Genomic DNA, 15,818 nt, shown 5'->3' with positions numbered 1-15,818 from the left:
ATTTACTCCCCATGAATTCACCCTGTCAAGGTGTCACGACAATAAGAGCAACAAGGAGTCCTGCTAAAGTCACTATTAATCTGGCTGTTACAGAGCTAACAGGAAGGCTAAAGCCCTTGATCTGTTTCATTAGCATCTCCTCATCAGGGCTAAATGCAGTTAGCACTAACAGCCGGGGCTAGTCACCAGCGGCTTACAGCTGATGAGGCTGATCAAAGGCAGTTGTCTGATGTAGAATAAAGGCCTGCTCACCTCTGTGTTAGCTCACGTGGTTCACTTGACAAGGAGGACTATGTCGTGGAGCTCAGCTTTCAACATACTGATCAGTTCATTTTTTTTCACTCAGCTTTAAGGTACTGTCTCCTTAATTTCTTCTTTGAAATGTAGGTTTGTTCTTTGTTAGTCTTTGTAATTCCTCTTTCCCTCAATCCCTGACTCATAAGTCTGTCGCTTCATCCTAGAAGTACATTACACTGATGTCCCACAGTCAGAAAGTTGTGTCTTGTTCTTATTAGTAGCTTTCTAGTAGGAAAGATGAACTGCAACAGTCTTGAAGAATGAAACTTGGAACACAATATTTCAACCTAGAAATCTGACATAACATCAAGATGGTGGCACAGACTGTAAACAGCACATGATTCAGAAAATAAAAAAATATTAGTAATAGTAAAATATTGACCTAATATTAATTTACAAAGGCTGACATGAATGCTTTGAAGCCTCAAAGCTTCTACCATTGCCATGGTAATCATAATCTGATTGGTTATATGTCTCGGGTAATAGCATATCAACAGTAAAGGCTACTGTGCCACAGAGACTAGAGCTGCTCCGGTGAGGGAGCGGAGCTATGTGTCAAAAAAAATAAGCAGATATTGTCCAAGTTGCAATAAACATCACAGCAGCACTAAAACTGTATTTCACATTATGATGGTTAAATTTTGCAATTAATTCAAGGTTCAGAAACATGCTGGGTGGGATTTGTTTGGGTATCATGCTATAAAAGAACAGTAACAAAGTAATATTACACGTTTCTAAAAGGATTTCAGTCATATTATTAGTAACTGTCCACTAACACATTCCCAGCCATAATTAAATGTTTGTCTTGCCAATGTGCCTCTTTCACCAGTGTGCCACCAGAAAAAATCCCCCTGAGGAAGAATTGTGTTGGTGGAATGCCAGAATGGCTGCAGGGTCTCCTCTATGTTTTCGAAATGGGTATACTCCCATTACTTTGAGTTTAGTAAACGATAAAAACATAATAACACGCTATTCTAATGTGGGTGATTGTTATACATAGTGGTAACCCTTGCATGTGAATGCATTAATTGGCGAGATCTGGGGCCTCATTTATAAAACTGTGCGTAGGATTCATCCAAAAGTGCCATGCAGACGAAATACAGAAAGTGTTTACAGACAAAAATACATCTACGCACATCTTACACCGGTTTCCCATTATAAATCCTAATCAACTCGAAACGTGGCGCACCTTTTGCGAGCTTCATGTAACGCCCATAGTGCTGTTTGCTAACTATTTGCATTCAAGTTGTGTTTAAACATTTAAAACAACAAATGGGACAATTTCTATTACATTTCGTTGCTGCGTGTTGGTGCTGCAGCTTGCAACCTGTCAGCAGGTTAGAGTTAAAAGAAACAAGACTTGTTGTATGTGACTTAAGCTGTACACTGAAAGATAATAAAATTAAAATTACACTGATTGTAATTGACAGTGAATGGACCATTATCTCACCAACACTTCTGCGCAACAAACAGGTGCTAAAAATATATGAAACATAAACATACATACATATCCTGGCCGAGGCACCATTGACTGAAACAAAATTTCTATATATATTGATTAATTATTACAGGACATTTTAAGGGCTTATTATGCTTCAAAATATATCCTAGTTTGTATTTATTATCCCAAATCATGTTTTGTTTGTTTGTGTGTGTGCAATCCAGGGAGTGTCAACAGGTGTTTGTTTATTCATTTTCAGGATGGATGGATCAGATTTCAATTGATTTTGCAAATAAACTCCACACATATATAACCATATATAAAGGTTAGAGGTAATTTTTAAATTTTATTTTACACAAAAGTATCAAATTCAAACCGTTCCTGCTTTTATCCCTCTGCCATCAGAGTGGCAGTTTCTCATTTCCCCAGTTTTACGCATTGGTCAGAGTTTCTGTGGAGGACCGCACTTCTGCCGTCGAGTCTAAAATTAAAACGTTGCCTTGAAAGTGGTTTATGAATGTTAATGTTAATAAATGAGGCCCCTGCTCTCCAAAGGAGTGCCTTCAATAGACTATACAATATCAACAACTACAATTTAAACTTCTGTGCTTTGATATGAAACAATAGTAGTGTAATCAGTAACATATCACTCTACATAGACAGTATTATTTAGGGCTGCATCTAACGATTATTTTATATTACTCAATTAATATTACAACGAATTTACCCGAAACAACAAACTTGTCATTTATATTTCAATATTTTTATTCAGTCATCTTCAATCATCAACAAACAAATATGACAAATTATTCCTGCAGAGCATTATTCTCCAACAAAAAAAATAGCCCATTTTTAACTGGTAATCTGTGGTAATATATATTACGTTTGGGTGGGGACAGAAATTAAACAGGACTTATATTCACAATTGATCCGGCGACAATGCAGGCTTCATTTTAATGAGGGTTGTTTGTTTTGGCTGTAGCGATGTGTGGTGCAGGGGGTTCCGCAAAAAAACGCAGTCGGCTGTGGCGGAAAAGTTGAAGCCGACTCAACTTTGGAGAAACGCAGCCTGTCGTCATAAACTGGCGATCAGGAAGGTGTGTTATCTAGCATGGATAAATACTACAGAGGGAACACAACAGACACTTCTCTGTGTAGTGTTAAGTTTTACTTTCACTTTGTTTCGGTCTTGTGCCCCAGTTTAAAACATAGCAATGATCTGCATCATCCTGATTGTTTACTGTTATTATTAATCCAACGATGAGGACAAACAAGTCACTAGTAGGACCAGCATCCCAGGAGCATAACACATAACACAACATTGCAGCTTTGTCTTTCGGCAAACTGATCAGCGGGGTTCCATGGAGTGACTCCCACACCGCCACACCGACATGCGGCTTTTCACAGCCCCGCTGGATCCAATGTGAATCCAGCTGCCCCGGGATGCTTCCGCAAGTGCTCGAGCATGGTGGTAGTACTACTTACACCCTCCGTGTCCACACACGTTGCGTAAATCAACGTATTTACGCCGATTACATTGACGCGCCGCACCAGCCCTAGTATTATTATAAAGTATTACTTCCAGACGAAAGTAATTTGTAATATGTGATGCATTATATTTTGGAAGTAACTTGCCCAGTACTTTTCAGGACAGCCCTACAAATTGTCTGTCAGTAATTAACAGTACACAATTTCAAATGGTAAAATTGCACTTAGTTACTAACAGTTTACTTATTGGCTAGGTGATATCAAGCATCACTGTCTTTACCCTAGGACACATAGATGCAAGAAAAAGAAAATCTAGCAGTGTTTTGTATTTGGTCCCTGGTATTGCCAAAAATGTCCATGGTAACACAAAGGTTTACAGCTTCCTTTGTAAATGTCTGACTTCAAAGCCTGCCACTTCTCTTATCTCCCCTTCCTACCTTCATCTACAATTTTAGAAATATCTTGGCACCAGCCTTCTCTTCCCATGTTTCTCTTTTCAACGTCCTCTCCTATCGCTCCTTTTTTTTGTTCTCCATCTTGACCAGGAATATCAAAAGTGGCTCAGCGTGCCTCTCTGGTTAATTAGAGCACAGCAGCGGCAGCAGCAGCCTCATGCTGACGGATGGTACACTGCTGGGTTTCTCACAGGCCAGGATTAATGGCTCCTGCATGACCAGGGTGTGTGTGTGTGTGTGTGTGTGCGCGCTTGTTTGCATGTTGAAAAAGTGTGTATAATGCATGCATAGGTATATTTGTGCATAGGAAAACGATTTGCATGTGTAAATATTTGTGTGAGCTACACCTCTATTATCCTTTGTCTAGATTATTGTACTGTATAAATATTTCATATGCTTCAGCCATTTTTATTGCACTTGAAAAGTGTTTCTGTGTCTATTTACAATTCTAAATAAGCTGTCCTCCTTACGAGGGGTACAAAAAAAAAAAAAAAAAATTCACAAGGCTGAACTCTGTGTAGCACTGGTGGGCAGTGAGGTATTCAAACCAGACTTCATCTGATTGTCTATGAGTGGTGTGTTTGTGTAAGAAGGGAGATGAAAGCCTGGCACAGCTTCACACAACAGGTGTAGCCTGGTCTGTGGGGAATCTGAAGACCTTGGGCCAAGGCGGAGCTCTGCAAGAGACAGATTAAACACCCAAATACACACAAACTGTACATGCTACGGCAAACTAGAGAGCAGAGTACAGTAGATTCATGACCGCTATACCCAATTTTACAGACTATGTTTTGTTTTAGGATGTTAGCATTCACTCAAGGATGCAAATCAAAGGTAGTATTTTTGCAATTGACACTTGGAGAATACATGAAGTGAAAATGCAAAATTTTGTATTTTCACTTCATTCGTCAATATTTCCGTTTCAGTTTTTCCAGTTTACTGTATTGTTGTCCCTCTGCTAATGCCTGCTTAGATCAGCTGCTAAGGGGCATGAAAACCATTACTACTGGTCAATTTAACATACCTTTCTGTTGTGGCAATTACTGAGTACTTCCAATTGGAGCATTCCGCATAGACAATTTTGTGCCAGCCACATAAATAAAGCAAACTCTGAGGTATTCTTCGTTGCTGTCAACAACATCCACTCTTTGTCACAAGTGAAAGAATAATATAATAAATGGGACAGTTTCCACTGCAGTATGGATGTAGCCAAAGACTCTTAAATAGTTGGAGCAGAGTTTCTGTCAAAATCGTGCCAACATTCCCCATGGGATGATGTGAGAGGAAATGGGTCGGTGGTGGCTCACATGACCGTGCAGCTATCCTGAGGGTTGTAGAGCTTCGCTTGGACAAGAAGTCAGGTCAGGGTGTATAAGGCTGGGTACAGACTGCTCTTTCAGTCAAGTTTCCCAGCTCTGCTGCAGCTCAGCCAAGCACTGTGAGCTAGAGAGCTGTTCTTTTTCTTGAGGAAAGAATTGAGGCAGATGGATGTCACGCTAGCAGTTAGGGAAAAATGGCAAACATGTTATTTTTGGATTGAAACTGGACCGAAGCTGGATGGTACATGTCATTTGTAAAACAATGCTGCAGCCAAATGCTTTTGATGACACATTGTTGACTACAACTGTGACAAAAATCATAATCTCAAATGCAGGCATAAATATAGACACGCACAAGCTCGCACTATACACACTCCAGATGAACACTGCACTGTCACACATGGACAGTTGCTTTTGCTGAATGCATCCAGCTGCACACGCAACTAGAATCAATCACAACCTCACACGCGCGCGCACACACACACACACACACACACACACACACACGCACACACAAAGTACAACCCTTGGAGCTCTAGTTATCTCTTGAGGCTTGTTATGTTTCCTCAGTGTCCTTGGGATTTAATAGTACCATCAGGCGAGCCTGCCAATACCCCCTATTAACTAGCAAGACAACGCATGGAGGATAAACTGAAACTCAACATAGTAAACCTTCATAAACACATCATTGTGAAAGGAGCAGGAGAGTGCCGTTTCTGTCTGTAGCGGTAGAGAGTCCCCAACCAGACAGAAATAACTCAATGAATATTCAATTTGGCCAGGGAATATTCCAAAACTATTTACCCATAAGGGACATAGATGTGATTAAAAGAATGGTTGATTAAACAAGCGTAAGCTCTCAAATTGTTCTCAAAATGCAATTTTGAACACAGTGTTCAGTGGTTTTATCGTGTATTTGTTGGTGTTCATAATTGCAACTTAAACAATATCATGAAATGTTAGGTAGGTGGGTTACGTTTGAATAAAACTGCAGGCTGTATGCTCATAATGTAGTAGACATAGTCTGCATATTAGTGAGAAGCTTTTCCTCCAGTATATTTAGGTGTACATTTAGGATGGATGTTTCTTCTCCCAACTGCTGTGAATCATGTGAATTGAGCCTGTTGATTTACAGTAGCATACATATGTGTATATGCTAGTGTGTGTGCAAAGAGAGACGAACGTGTGCTAACATGCAGATGCTCTGTCACTTAGAGACCAAAATAAACCGGCCTGTTTTTATCACTCCTAGAGGCATGTTTTGGCCTGATGCATATGGGAAGACATTTTGTCTGACAGCATCTCACATTTAACAACAGACTGACATACAGTAAGTCATGTGTTCTTGGGCCATGATGTGTACACATAAGATTTTGTGAAGAGAAGAGTGGGTATCATGAAGAATAACACATAACACGTATAAAAACAGTGGCACTCATCTTTAGTAAGGGACATGTATGTGATCCTCGACTGCTGGACCTTCTGCATCGCAGTTTCACAATCCTCTGTCCCATCAACAACTCTGTTTGACTGCATGTAAAAAAATGCACTGATATTAAACTGAGGACGGTTCATAAAAATTATCATCGTGATCAATAAAGGGGGGGTTGAGAGGGTTGAAATATGTCTTTAATGAGGAAAATATTAATGACATGACCTGCAGCGATCCTCCAGCAGCAGAAACCATATGTATCTCTACCTTAACATGCGCATTTGCACATGAGGAACTTCATTGATTGTTTAAAACTCCCGTTTAAAAATTTGTGACAGTGTGACAGCATGGAAGACAAAAAAACGACAAAAAAAACAAAAAACTAAAACAGCCTCTTAAATCATACAACCATAGCGCACGTGTGTCTTGAACTCACCTATGTAGGCCCATCTTACTTTTTGAATAATACGTCTTTTAAATAGCAGGACACAGACTGCACCATTGACTTTAGACCAGCCTTTTGTTGGTCTATGGCACAGTCACTTTCTCCAGCCTCAAGATAGCAATCAGTGCGATCAGTGCGCCTGACCACACCTCACTTTGAGACCAACACGCCCCAAGTGCATTTGCTATTTACACAACGTGGGCGCTAGGCGTGAAAAAGACAACTGCATCAGTTTGAAACTAGCAATGACACTTGCGCTGTGCTGAGCCTTGCGCCAAGTGTAAGATAGAGTCCTTTAGAAACACAAAAACTGTAGGTCAGGAAGCCACGCATTCAACTCAGACAGTAGATCACATCTCCAGCTGAAATTTTTAGGAAGGTGGCTAGTAGGACAGTGACAAAGTATGGCAGCCAGTGTTTTGTCTTTGCTTATTTCAATCTTTTATGTACCAGTTGGGATGCATCACCACAGATCTACGCTGCTGCAAGCAACCATTGTACCTCGTCACCAACAATGTGTTGATTTCCACTAAAGTGAGAACACTAATTGACTATGCTGTTTGTCATCAAAACCCACCCATTGCTAAGACTGTTATTATATTTGCATGACAGGATGAAGCAGCAAACAACAACATCACCCTTTTGTCACAACTGCTGGATCGCTTAAAATATCACTTGATAAAAGGCCATCAAATGTGTGTTAATATATGCAGTGTATTTGGAATGATACAGTGTTTATTTTTTTACGGTCAGTTGCCTATACAAATGTTCTCCCAACCTAAGATGCTGGAATGCCAAGCATGATGTGTACTGTACTTCCGATTGTCAGACTACATCCTCACATGTTCTATCTGAAGGCAGCATTACTTTCTCTTCCTCGCCAATATAAACATCACCCAGAAAAAAATAGCCCTAATATTATTTGTGTTCCTCCCTCTTCTGTTTCTCACAGCTCTATCTGTCCCCTCTGTCCTCCCTCATCTTTCTCCATTGACGTTAAGCCTCGCCCCTCTGAGATCATGATCATGCAGCCTTTCTTTCTCTCTCTCTTTGTCTGTGTTTCTAACACATTTCTCACACTCCCTCCTCTGCTTGTAAGCTAGCGTCATCGCTGTTGTCACTTTGAAGCCAGGCAGGATAGCCTTGCCTTAATTGTAGATTGTCTGATGGAAATTAAATCGCTCTCCAGAAATAATGGCTACGGATTAGGCTGAGCCCCAGGGTCAAGACCTGCTATTCGGATAGCTATTGACTCTGCAACACTCCACTCTGAATCGCATTTGATGTAATGATGTATGTGTTTGAATATGCATGTCCATAGTGTGTTAGCACCACACTGGAAGGGTATGATTTATCAAATATACTCTATTGCTGATTGGCCAAAAAGTGTGTGTGGATGACAGCTCCCTTCACTGCATATGAAACCATTATGTTAAGGTTCAGTACATTGCTTGACATATCTATTGACATGACAGAAAGGGAACAGATGAAATAAGACAGCCATATTGCCCAGGCCCCTCTGGGAAGTTTGGAGCCATGCAAAACACAGAAAGCTTATTTATTGCTTGGCTTTAGACAAATTCTTTTTTTTTTTTTTGATGCGTCAGCTTTCAACTGAAAAGAGCATAGGGCCTTTTATATATAGTGCATGAATCATGTCTAAAACTGCAGGCGAAAGCAAACTAAAGTAGCAAAGTAAATGCAAGATAAAATAAATTAAATAACATGTAAATAACTTCCAGCACTATCAAGAGAGTACTGTAACTGCTGATTGACTAAACTTAGAATGGATGACAGTGTTCTGCACGCATGAAATGCACTGGAACATGTTTGAACGCAATTTACAGTTGTTGCTTTTTGTGTGCTTCTTTCAGATCCCCCCCTGCCACCATAATGATGGGATCCATATCTGTGTAAGGCTTTGGTCCATAAGTTTCAGGAGAAGAATGGGTTTACCCTGAAGCCATGAAAGCATTGTATGCTCCAATAGCCAGCGAGCTCTGATACCCGTCCACTCTTTGGCTCCCTCTCTCTTTTGCTGATTTTATTCTGCTTGTACTCCCCTTAAAGAAAGATCGCAATCGGATAACTCTTCCCCCAAGCATTTGGCGCTAGCTCAAATTTCCTAGAAATTGCACTGAGATCTGGATTCTAGAGAAGAAGATTCTATTTTCGGTCCAGGATAGACCAATAGGCTTTTGAAGAAGCGGCTGTATTCAAATTAGCATATCCCCCCCTCTTTTACTCTCCCGCCATTCCTCATTCCTTTCCTCCAAGTCCCAGAGGCACCAACTGATGGAGAGACGAAGGAGAGAGTCAGGATAAGGACAAGAATTAGAGCATCGGAGAGAAGAGGAAAAAACTGCTGATTCGCCAGGAAAATTGGAGTAGGGCCTCTGTGAGGATTACTTTACTCAGTGAGCTTTTTATTCCAGTTAAGTGACATTTAATTATTGTTGTTTAAATTGGAAAACTGTTAGCCACAGTGAAGCTAGGCTTTGCTACTGTGGTTCAATAGACCTATAACGCATCAATTAGAGAAGGGGGAAAACTTGTGAACTTTGAGCATGACAAGGGGGTTAAGATTCCTTTGTTGGCCCCTGTGGCCTCTGGCCCTCTTCAGCCTGCTCACTACAGTGAAGATGCTGGAATTTGGTGGGGCGCCTGGCCAGTGGGCACGCTACGGACGCTGGGAAGCTGGATCAGTGGGCGAGCTAAGCTTCAGTCTCAAGACCAACATCAGCAAAGCCTTGGTACTCTACCTGGATGATGGTGGAAACTGTGACTTCTTGGAGCTGCTGATCGCTGGTGGGCGCCTCCAGCTGCGCTTTGCCATCCACTGTGCCGAGCCAGCCACTTTGCACATGGAGACACGGGTTAATGATGACCGCTGGCACATGGTCCTGCTCACCCGCAACTTCCGTGAGACCCTCCTGATGGTCGATGGTGAGACAAAAGTGGCTGAGGTCAAGTCCAAGAGGAAGGAGATGGCAGTTGTCAGTGACCTGTTTGTGGGTGGGATCCCACCTGATGTGCGCCTCTCTGCTCTGACGTCTAGCACAGTGAAGTATGAACCACCCTTTCAGGGTTTAATCTCGAACCTGAAGGTGGGGGAGATGCCTCCTACTTTGTTGAATAGCCAGGGCATTCAGAGTGACCTGGAGTACCTCTGCACCAAACAGAACCCGTGCTTCAATGGAGGGTTTTGCTCTATTCAGTATGGAGAAGTTCATTGTGACTGCACTCACACCCGCTTCAAGGGGAAGTACTGCAAGGAAGGTAAGGAACCATCATACTTTATCCGCTCTACCCTGATTTCATGACATTGTTCCTGTCTAATACTCAAGACTGGCAGAGTATGGTACCCCTTGGCACGATAAAGCTAACATAAATCAGTTGTTGGTGAAGATATCCTGTGTTTGCTTGGTTGCTCATTTTTTAAATTTGGCCGTGAGATGTTGGAGATTTGGCCCTTTAGGTCTTTTTTTGGTCACTTTGTAGTAGGGATTGACCAAATACCGGCCTGAATGATTATTGTATCCGATATTCAGCACTGAAATACCTAAGTACAAGTAATTTAAAATTGTAAAATGTAAAATTGAAGTTATAATACTTGAGTAAATAGTAGTTACATTTCATTATTGGTTATTTTGCACATGTACTATATATCGGTCTGACTATTGGTTTCAGTCTCCTTGATTACTAAGAATTGGTATTCAACGGCCCTGAAAAACCATATAGATCAGTCCCTACTTAGAAGCAATTCATTCTCCTAAGCAGGCAGTGCTTTAATAGGTGCTGGTTAGTAGCATGAGTTGTACAGTTCTGATGTGTATAAATTATTCTAAAATAGCCTCTTCTTGACCTTTCCTAAGTCTTTTGCAGAGGAGTCACAAGTGACTCATTAATTTGATGTGAGGCAGTAGGATTACTGTGCTCTAGTAGGGTATAATAGTTGATGTGTAGACCCAGAGAAGGCTAGGAGAAAGGAGGGTGAGGTGCTTTCTGAAAAGCCTACTTATGGCAAGCATTTTGCAGTTTTCAGTCTTTTGTCCAAACAGTCTCTAAGAAGTTTCTTTGCTTTAAAGATAGAGTTGGTGCAGAAAAAACGTATTCTTGGGATTATGAGACTCATACAAGTTTTAGACATGGCACACTTTTGAATGCGACTGTGATTCAGAAAAAAAAGGAAAAAAACAATACTTAACATCAAAGGAGCTGAATGACTCAACATGTTCACATTTTCTTTCTTTCTTTCTTTCTTTCTTTCTTTCTTTCTTTCTTTCTTCATTCTTTCCTTCCATCCATCCATCCATCCATCCATCCATCCATCCATCCATCCATCCATCCATCCATCCATCCACCTATTGTCTCTGGCGTACACCCTGCTCTTGCCTTCATTTGCTCTTGGGATGTGCTCCTGTGCTGTCAGCTCATGTCAAACTCTGTTCTGTTTTACACCTCTGGCTCCCTTCACTGACACATCCCATTTCCATATCTATGTTTCTTTCCCTCTCTTTCACATTCATCCATCTCTCTGTTTCTCTTTGTCCTGTAGCATTTCCTTCACCCGCCTCCTACCTTCTCTTCTCAAGGCTATCTGGGCTTTCCATCTCTCTTCACCTCCCTCCCCCTCTCTGTCTCTCCAGAGTTCACTCCCTTACTCCACTTATCTCTCTTTCACCTTTACCCGCTGTCAGCACTTCCGACTCTTGCCTCTCCTCCATCTGCACTTATCTCCCTCCTCTCTTTCTTTCAAACGGTCTGCATCTCCACACCTTGCTTGTGAATTATCTCATTCCCTATGCGGCCATCAGAAATCGCTTGCTCTGTCTTGATAATTTGTAATGGTGGAGAAAAGCCCTTCCTCTGACATTATCTCCAGATTTTGCTGTCATAATATGTACTATTAATACTGCATCACACCCTCCATAATAATCAATAAATTTAGTAGCTCCTACCTTTTCCTATGTGATGAAATGATTTGTAATTACTGAATCTTCAAAAGGCAGATAACTACTTTGCCTGCAGTTATGTGCCAATTGTTTGAAGTCTTACATTTTTGTGGCACCCACAGATAAGCTTTGACAGCGCTGAAAAAGAAATCAACCCAAACAAATATTTTGTACAAATTCTTGTTGCTTTTCATAGATCTGAAGTAATAAGAATACAATCAGCATGCAGCCATGATTTAGATCAAAGCCCCAACACTGTTTTGATGTAGAAAGACTAGTACAGTCTTTAAGAGCTTGAGAAGCTCTATTGTTTCGTCTTTTGCTCACTAAAGAAGCCAAAAAAAAGCAAAGTCCTTCATTTCTTGTGGTTGAATTACTGCTAGTTCAAGACCCTATAGCAAAGCAAATGATGTCACTGCTGGATAGCCATGTAGGTCTGTCAGTCTTTCTGTCTGTCTCTTTCTTACTGTCTCTCTCATATTTCTCAGTTCCTTTAATTCTTTAAGCCTTTTCTCCCTCTCTCTGTGTGCTCTGTGTCAGATTGCTGTGTGGTTGCTGGAAGCAGATACCGCTGCCTGGCTCTTGGCTAAATTGAGAGCAGAATACCAATGCAGTGCTACAGTGACTGCAGGAAACATTTGTCCTTTTGAAATGGAGAGAGAGAGAGAGAGAGTGTAAGATAGAGGCTGAGAATTGAGATGGAGGTTAAGGAGGAGTGAAACAGAACAAGAGGAAATCGGGCTGATCAGCAGTGAGAAATGTAGAAGAGAGAAAGACAGCATGAAGATATTCATTTGCTCAGTGTTAATTTATTTTCAGAGATGTTCTTTAGTTTGAGGACCGTTAATTGGGTCATTATGGCTCACTGCCAGTGCAGCGGTGTATTTATTCCTTTTATCTAACACGTGGGTGGAAATGTAAAGGTCTCACTCTCTCCCTTTTAGTTGGTTTTAAGACACTTTAGATGTCTGTGCTAACAGACATGGATATGTCTCGCCGTGTTAGCTCTGTGGTTAAGGGGCAATGTCAAAGGAAAGCTTATTTTGAAAGGGCTGCTGCCTGCTCACTTCAGAGATGAAGAATGCAAGAATTTCAACATTTTTAATGATGAGATGTGGCACTTGTAATATATTCATGTGTCTTGTTCTAGATGATTCATGATGTGCTACTTGATCATTTAGGCATTTAACTGATGCTCTTCACAGAGATTTACAGCCTGTAGAATATGCCTCCTACAGAAAAACATTTCTAGACCATTAAAACTAATGTAGTACAAAGATCACAGTTGTGTACATTGTTTTCATAGTAATGCAATAACGATTTTATGGTCTCTCCCGAGAGTGATATCTATACAACAGTGAAAAAAAAAAGGGTAGGTTGAACGATGTTTTAGAAAAAAAAAAAAACACTTACTGCTAGTGGTATCCACCCATGCAGATAGTTTTGGTTTATTTTCCCAGGTTTGACATATCAGTCTACCTGTATGTTTCTACCCCAGTAAAGTGGAGAAAGGAGTGAGTAATTTGAAATATGTCTACCATTAGAGGTTTTGCCAAACAATAGTACCTATCCCCTTTCATTATTTATATATTGGATTTTAGTTTGATTTTTGACTTCATGCCTGGTTATTTTATTTCTATTAGACTTCACAGTAAATGTGTTTTGATATTACAATTCAAAACACATTTACTGTGAAGTAAGAGATTTACCTTTTTTGTCGATGTCTGGAATTTCATTTGTGGTGCTTTTTCAATTTTTTTTTTTTTTTTGTTAAATTACAACACTTGTATGTCCTTCCAGAAACATCCACCTTGTTATTCTGGATAATTCAAAGACAAACCTATACATAGTTGTTATAGAGTTAATTTCCTTAGTTAGTTGTAGTTTCTGTAAACATTAAAGACATTACATCAAAGTGAGGTCCATGGGTTATCCAGAATAGCTGGAAAAAAACTTTCTGGTAAAATATGCTGGTGTTTATTTGTAAATGCAATTTGTAAATGCTGTGAATTAAACCTAAAAAAAATTGAATCAAAGCAGTCTGCATGGCTAGATACCACCAGAGGTAAGATAGAAAAAATATTTTTGATTTGGTTGAACTGAGCTTTTAAGAAACATAACCTCTTAATTCAGAAAAGCTGCAAAACATGCATAAAAGTGAAAAGCACAAATATTAAGAGAAAAGTAATAATGCCAATATTGAACTATAAACAAGTACTAGAAAAGTTAGTCCCAGGTCAAAGGTAGATTCAATTAACTTTCCAAGTAGAAACATGATAGTTAGTAATAGTTCTGTTGAAATTAGGGATGTACATAATAGTAAATTGATATTTTGTTGCAATATTTGTCTGACATTGATCCATCAATTCAAACATGAACATGCATCCAGTATGGCTGCCACTCAGAGCAGCAGCTCATTAGCAGATAAATTGTTTTTGTGAGAAGACAACAAAACAGCCTCATTCACATGTGATTGGAAAAGAAGCACTGGGATGTGAATCACCAAAACAATAGCTAATAGGCTTCTGTAGAAAATAAATAAACAGATGTGATTCATGGACACCACCTTATTATACATAATTATTGGACAAGTGAATGGTACCTGTCCTTCAAAGAGAGCTAAAGAAGAGGTTTTTAATCGAGAACAGAGGCTAATTGTTAATAGGTAAAAATGTTGATACAGATCCTATTGTGGAGTTTCTTATAGATATGTTCCTGGATTAAATATAACATTACGTCATGAAATTCAGCATAATTTCAGCATTATTCCTTGACAAAAACAAGGACAAAAAAATAACACTTTTTGAACTACAGTAATATATCACCAGTCAAAATGACATTAAAGGCTGATGGACAGAATTGGCTAACCCCTGCCTGAAGCAGAGATGAAAAGAGCCAAACTAACCATGTGATCTTAACCACATTGTGTTGCATTAATGTCAGAGAATGAACATTCAACTAGCACTCTTTCACTGCCTGAAGTGCAGTTTGGACAAAAGATTGAAATAGAAGCTTTTAGCCACAAAGTTCCGATATAATACAAAAATATTGTCTTTTCAGACTACTGGTGAATGTCAGTCCTGAAGTGGAATCAGCAAAATAAGAATATTGAATAAGATGGCTCAGGTTTTGAAATGTAAGGAGGCTGTGCCATCTTCTCTCTTTTTTGTATCCCACAGCTTCCATTGTAGAGTCTGTGTCTCCTGTTGCGTTAATTTGAATAACAGTGATCTCACTTAGCTGTCAGCACCCTTCATTCATGTCTGGCACTGACAGGCTCATTTACACTAATATTGTATTGGTGTTGTGTAAGGTTGTTCAGGCAGGATAGAGGTTTAAGGTGACATCACGCAGTCATCCTGATTTTTTAAAATTTAACTCGGACTATCTATCTATCTATCTATCTATCTATCTATCTATCTATCTATCTATCTATCTGCATACACACGCACAGAAGCACACACGCACACACTCACTCACTCACTCACTCACTCACTCACTCACTCACTCACTCACTCACTCACTCACTCACTCACTCACTCACTCACTCACACACACACACACTACATGTATGTGCTTAATGTATGCACGCGTATGTGCACCGTCCATGCCATAATTGGAGATTGTGTCCACATTAGGTTGCATTTTGAAGTAGTTATAGGCAGGCCTTTTTCCATTTGGGGTTGTAATTAAAGCCGCTATGCGCCTCTGTGGCCCATTGTTTTTATAATTGATGCTGACCCTGGCTTTGTTCTCTGTCGACCCCCGAACGCTAGTGCAGGGCAAGGCGGCCACAAGCTCTCAAGTCAGGATAATTAGAGGTTAAATTAATCTGTAGAATGACTGCAGTGATATTAATACATTGATTTACACAACAAACTGTGAACAGTCTTTCAGGTTGCAGTGAGGCCGGATTTGCACCTGACTTTGAAGCTATTTGTCTTGTTGTGTTTTTATTTTTTTTAAAATTGCTTTTAAGGCTCCAT

The 15,818-nt window shown here is 40.1% G+C and overlaps 1 protein-coding gene across 2 annotated transcripts in view; it reads left to right on the top strand.

The window, feature by feature from the left end:
- Positions 1-9,307: 9,307 nt before the first annotated feature.
- The window catches only part of nrxn2b (neurexin 2b), a 571,134-nt gene continuing 564,623 nt past the window's right edge, over positions 9,308-15,818 (top strand). For both annotated transcript variants that reach the window (XM_073475282.1, XM_073475281.1), the window contains exon 1: positions 9,308-10,156. In XM_073475282.1, coding sequence (XP_073331383.1) covers positions 9,445-10,156 — 712 coding nt within the window. In that variant the 5' untranslated portion in view covers positions 9,308-9,444. The remainder of the gene's footprint in view (positions 10,157-15,818) is intronic.

The sequence above is a fragment of the Pagrus major genome, chromosome 10 (assembly GCF_040436345.1).
Source record: "Pagrus major chromosome 10, Pma_NU_1.0".
NCBI classification, from domain to species: domain Eukaryota; kingdom Metazoa; phylum Chordata; class Actinopteri; order Spariformes; family Sparidae; genus Pagrus; species Pagrus major.
Note: the sequence above shows the minus strand (reverse complement) of the source record. Positions and strands in the feature narration are given on the sequence as shown.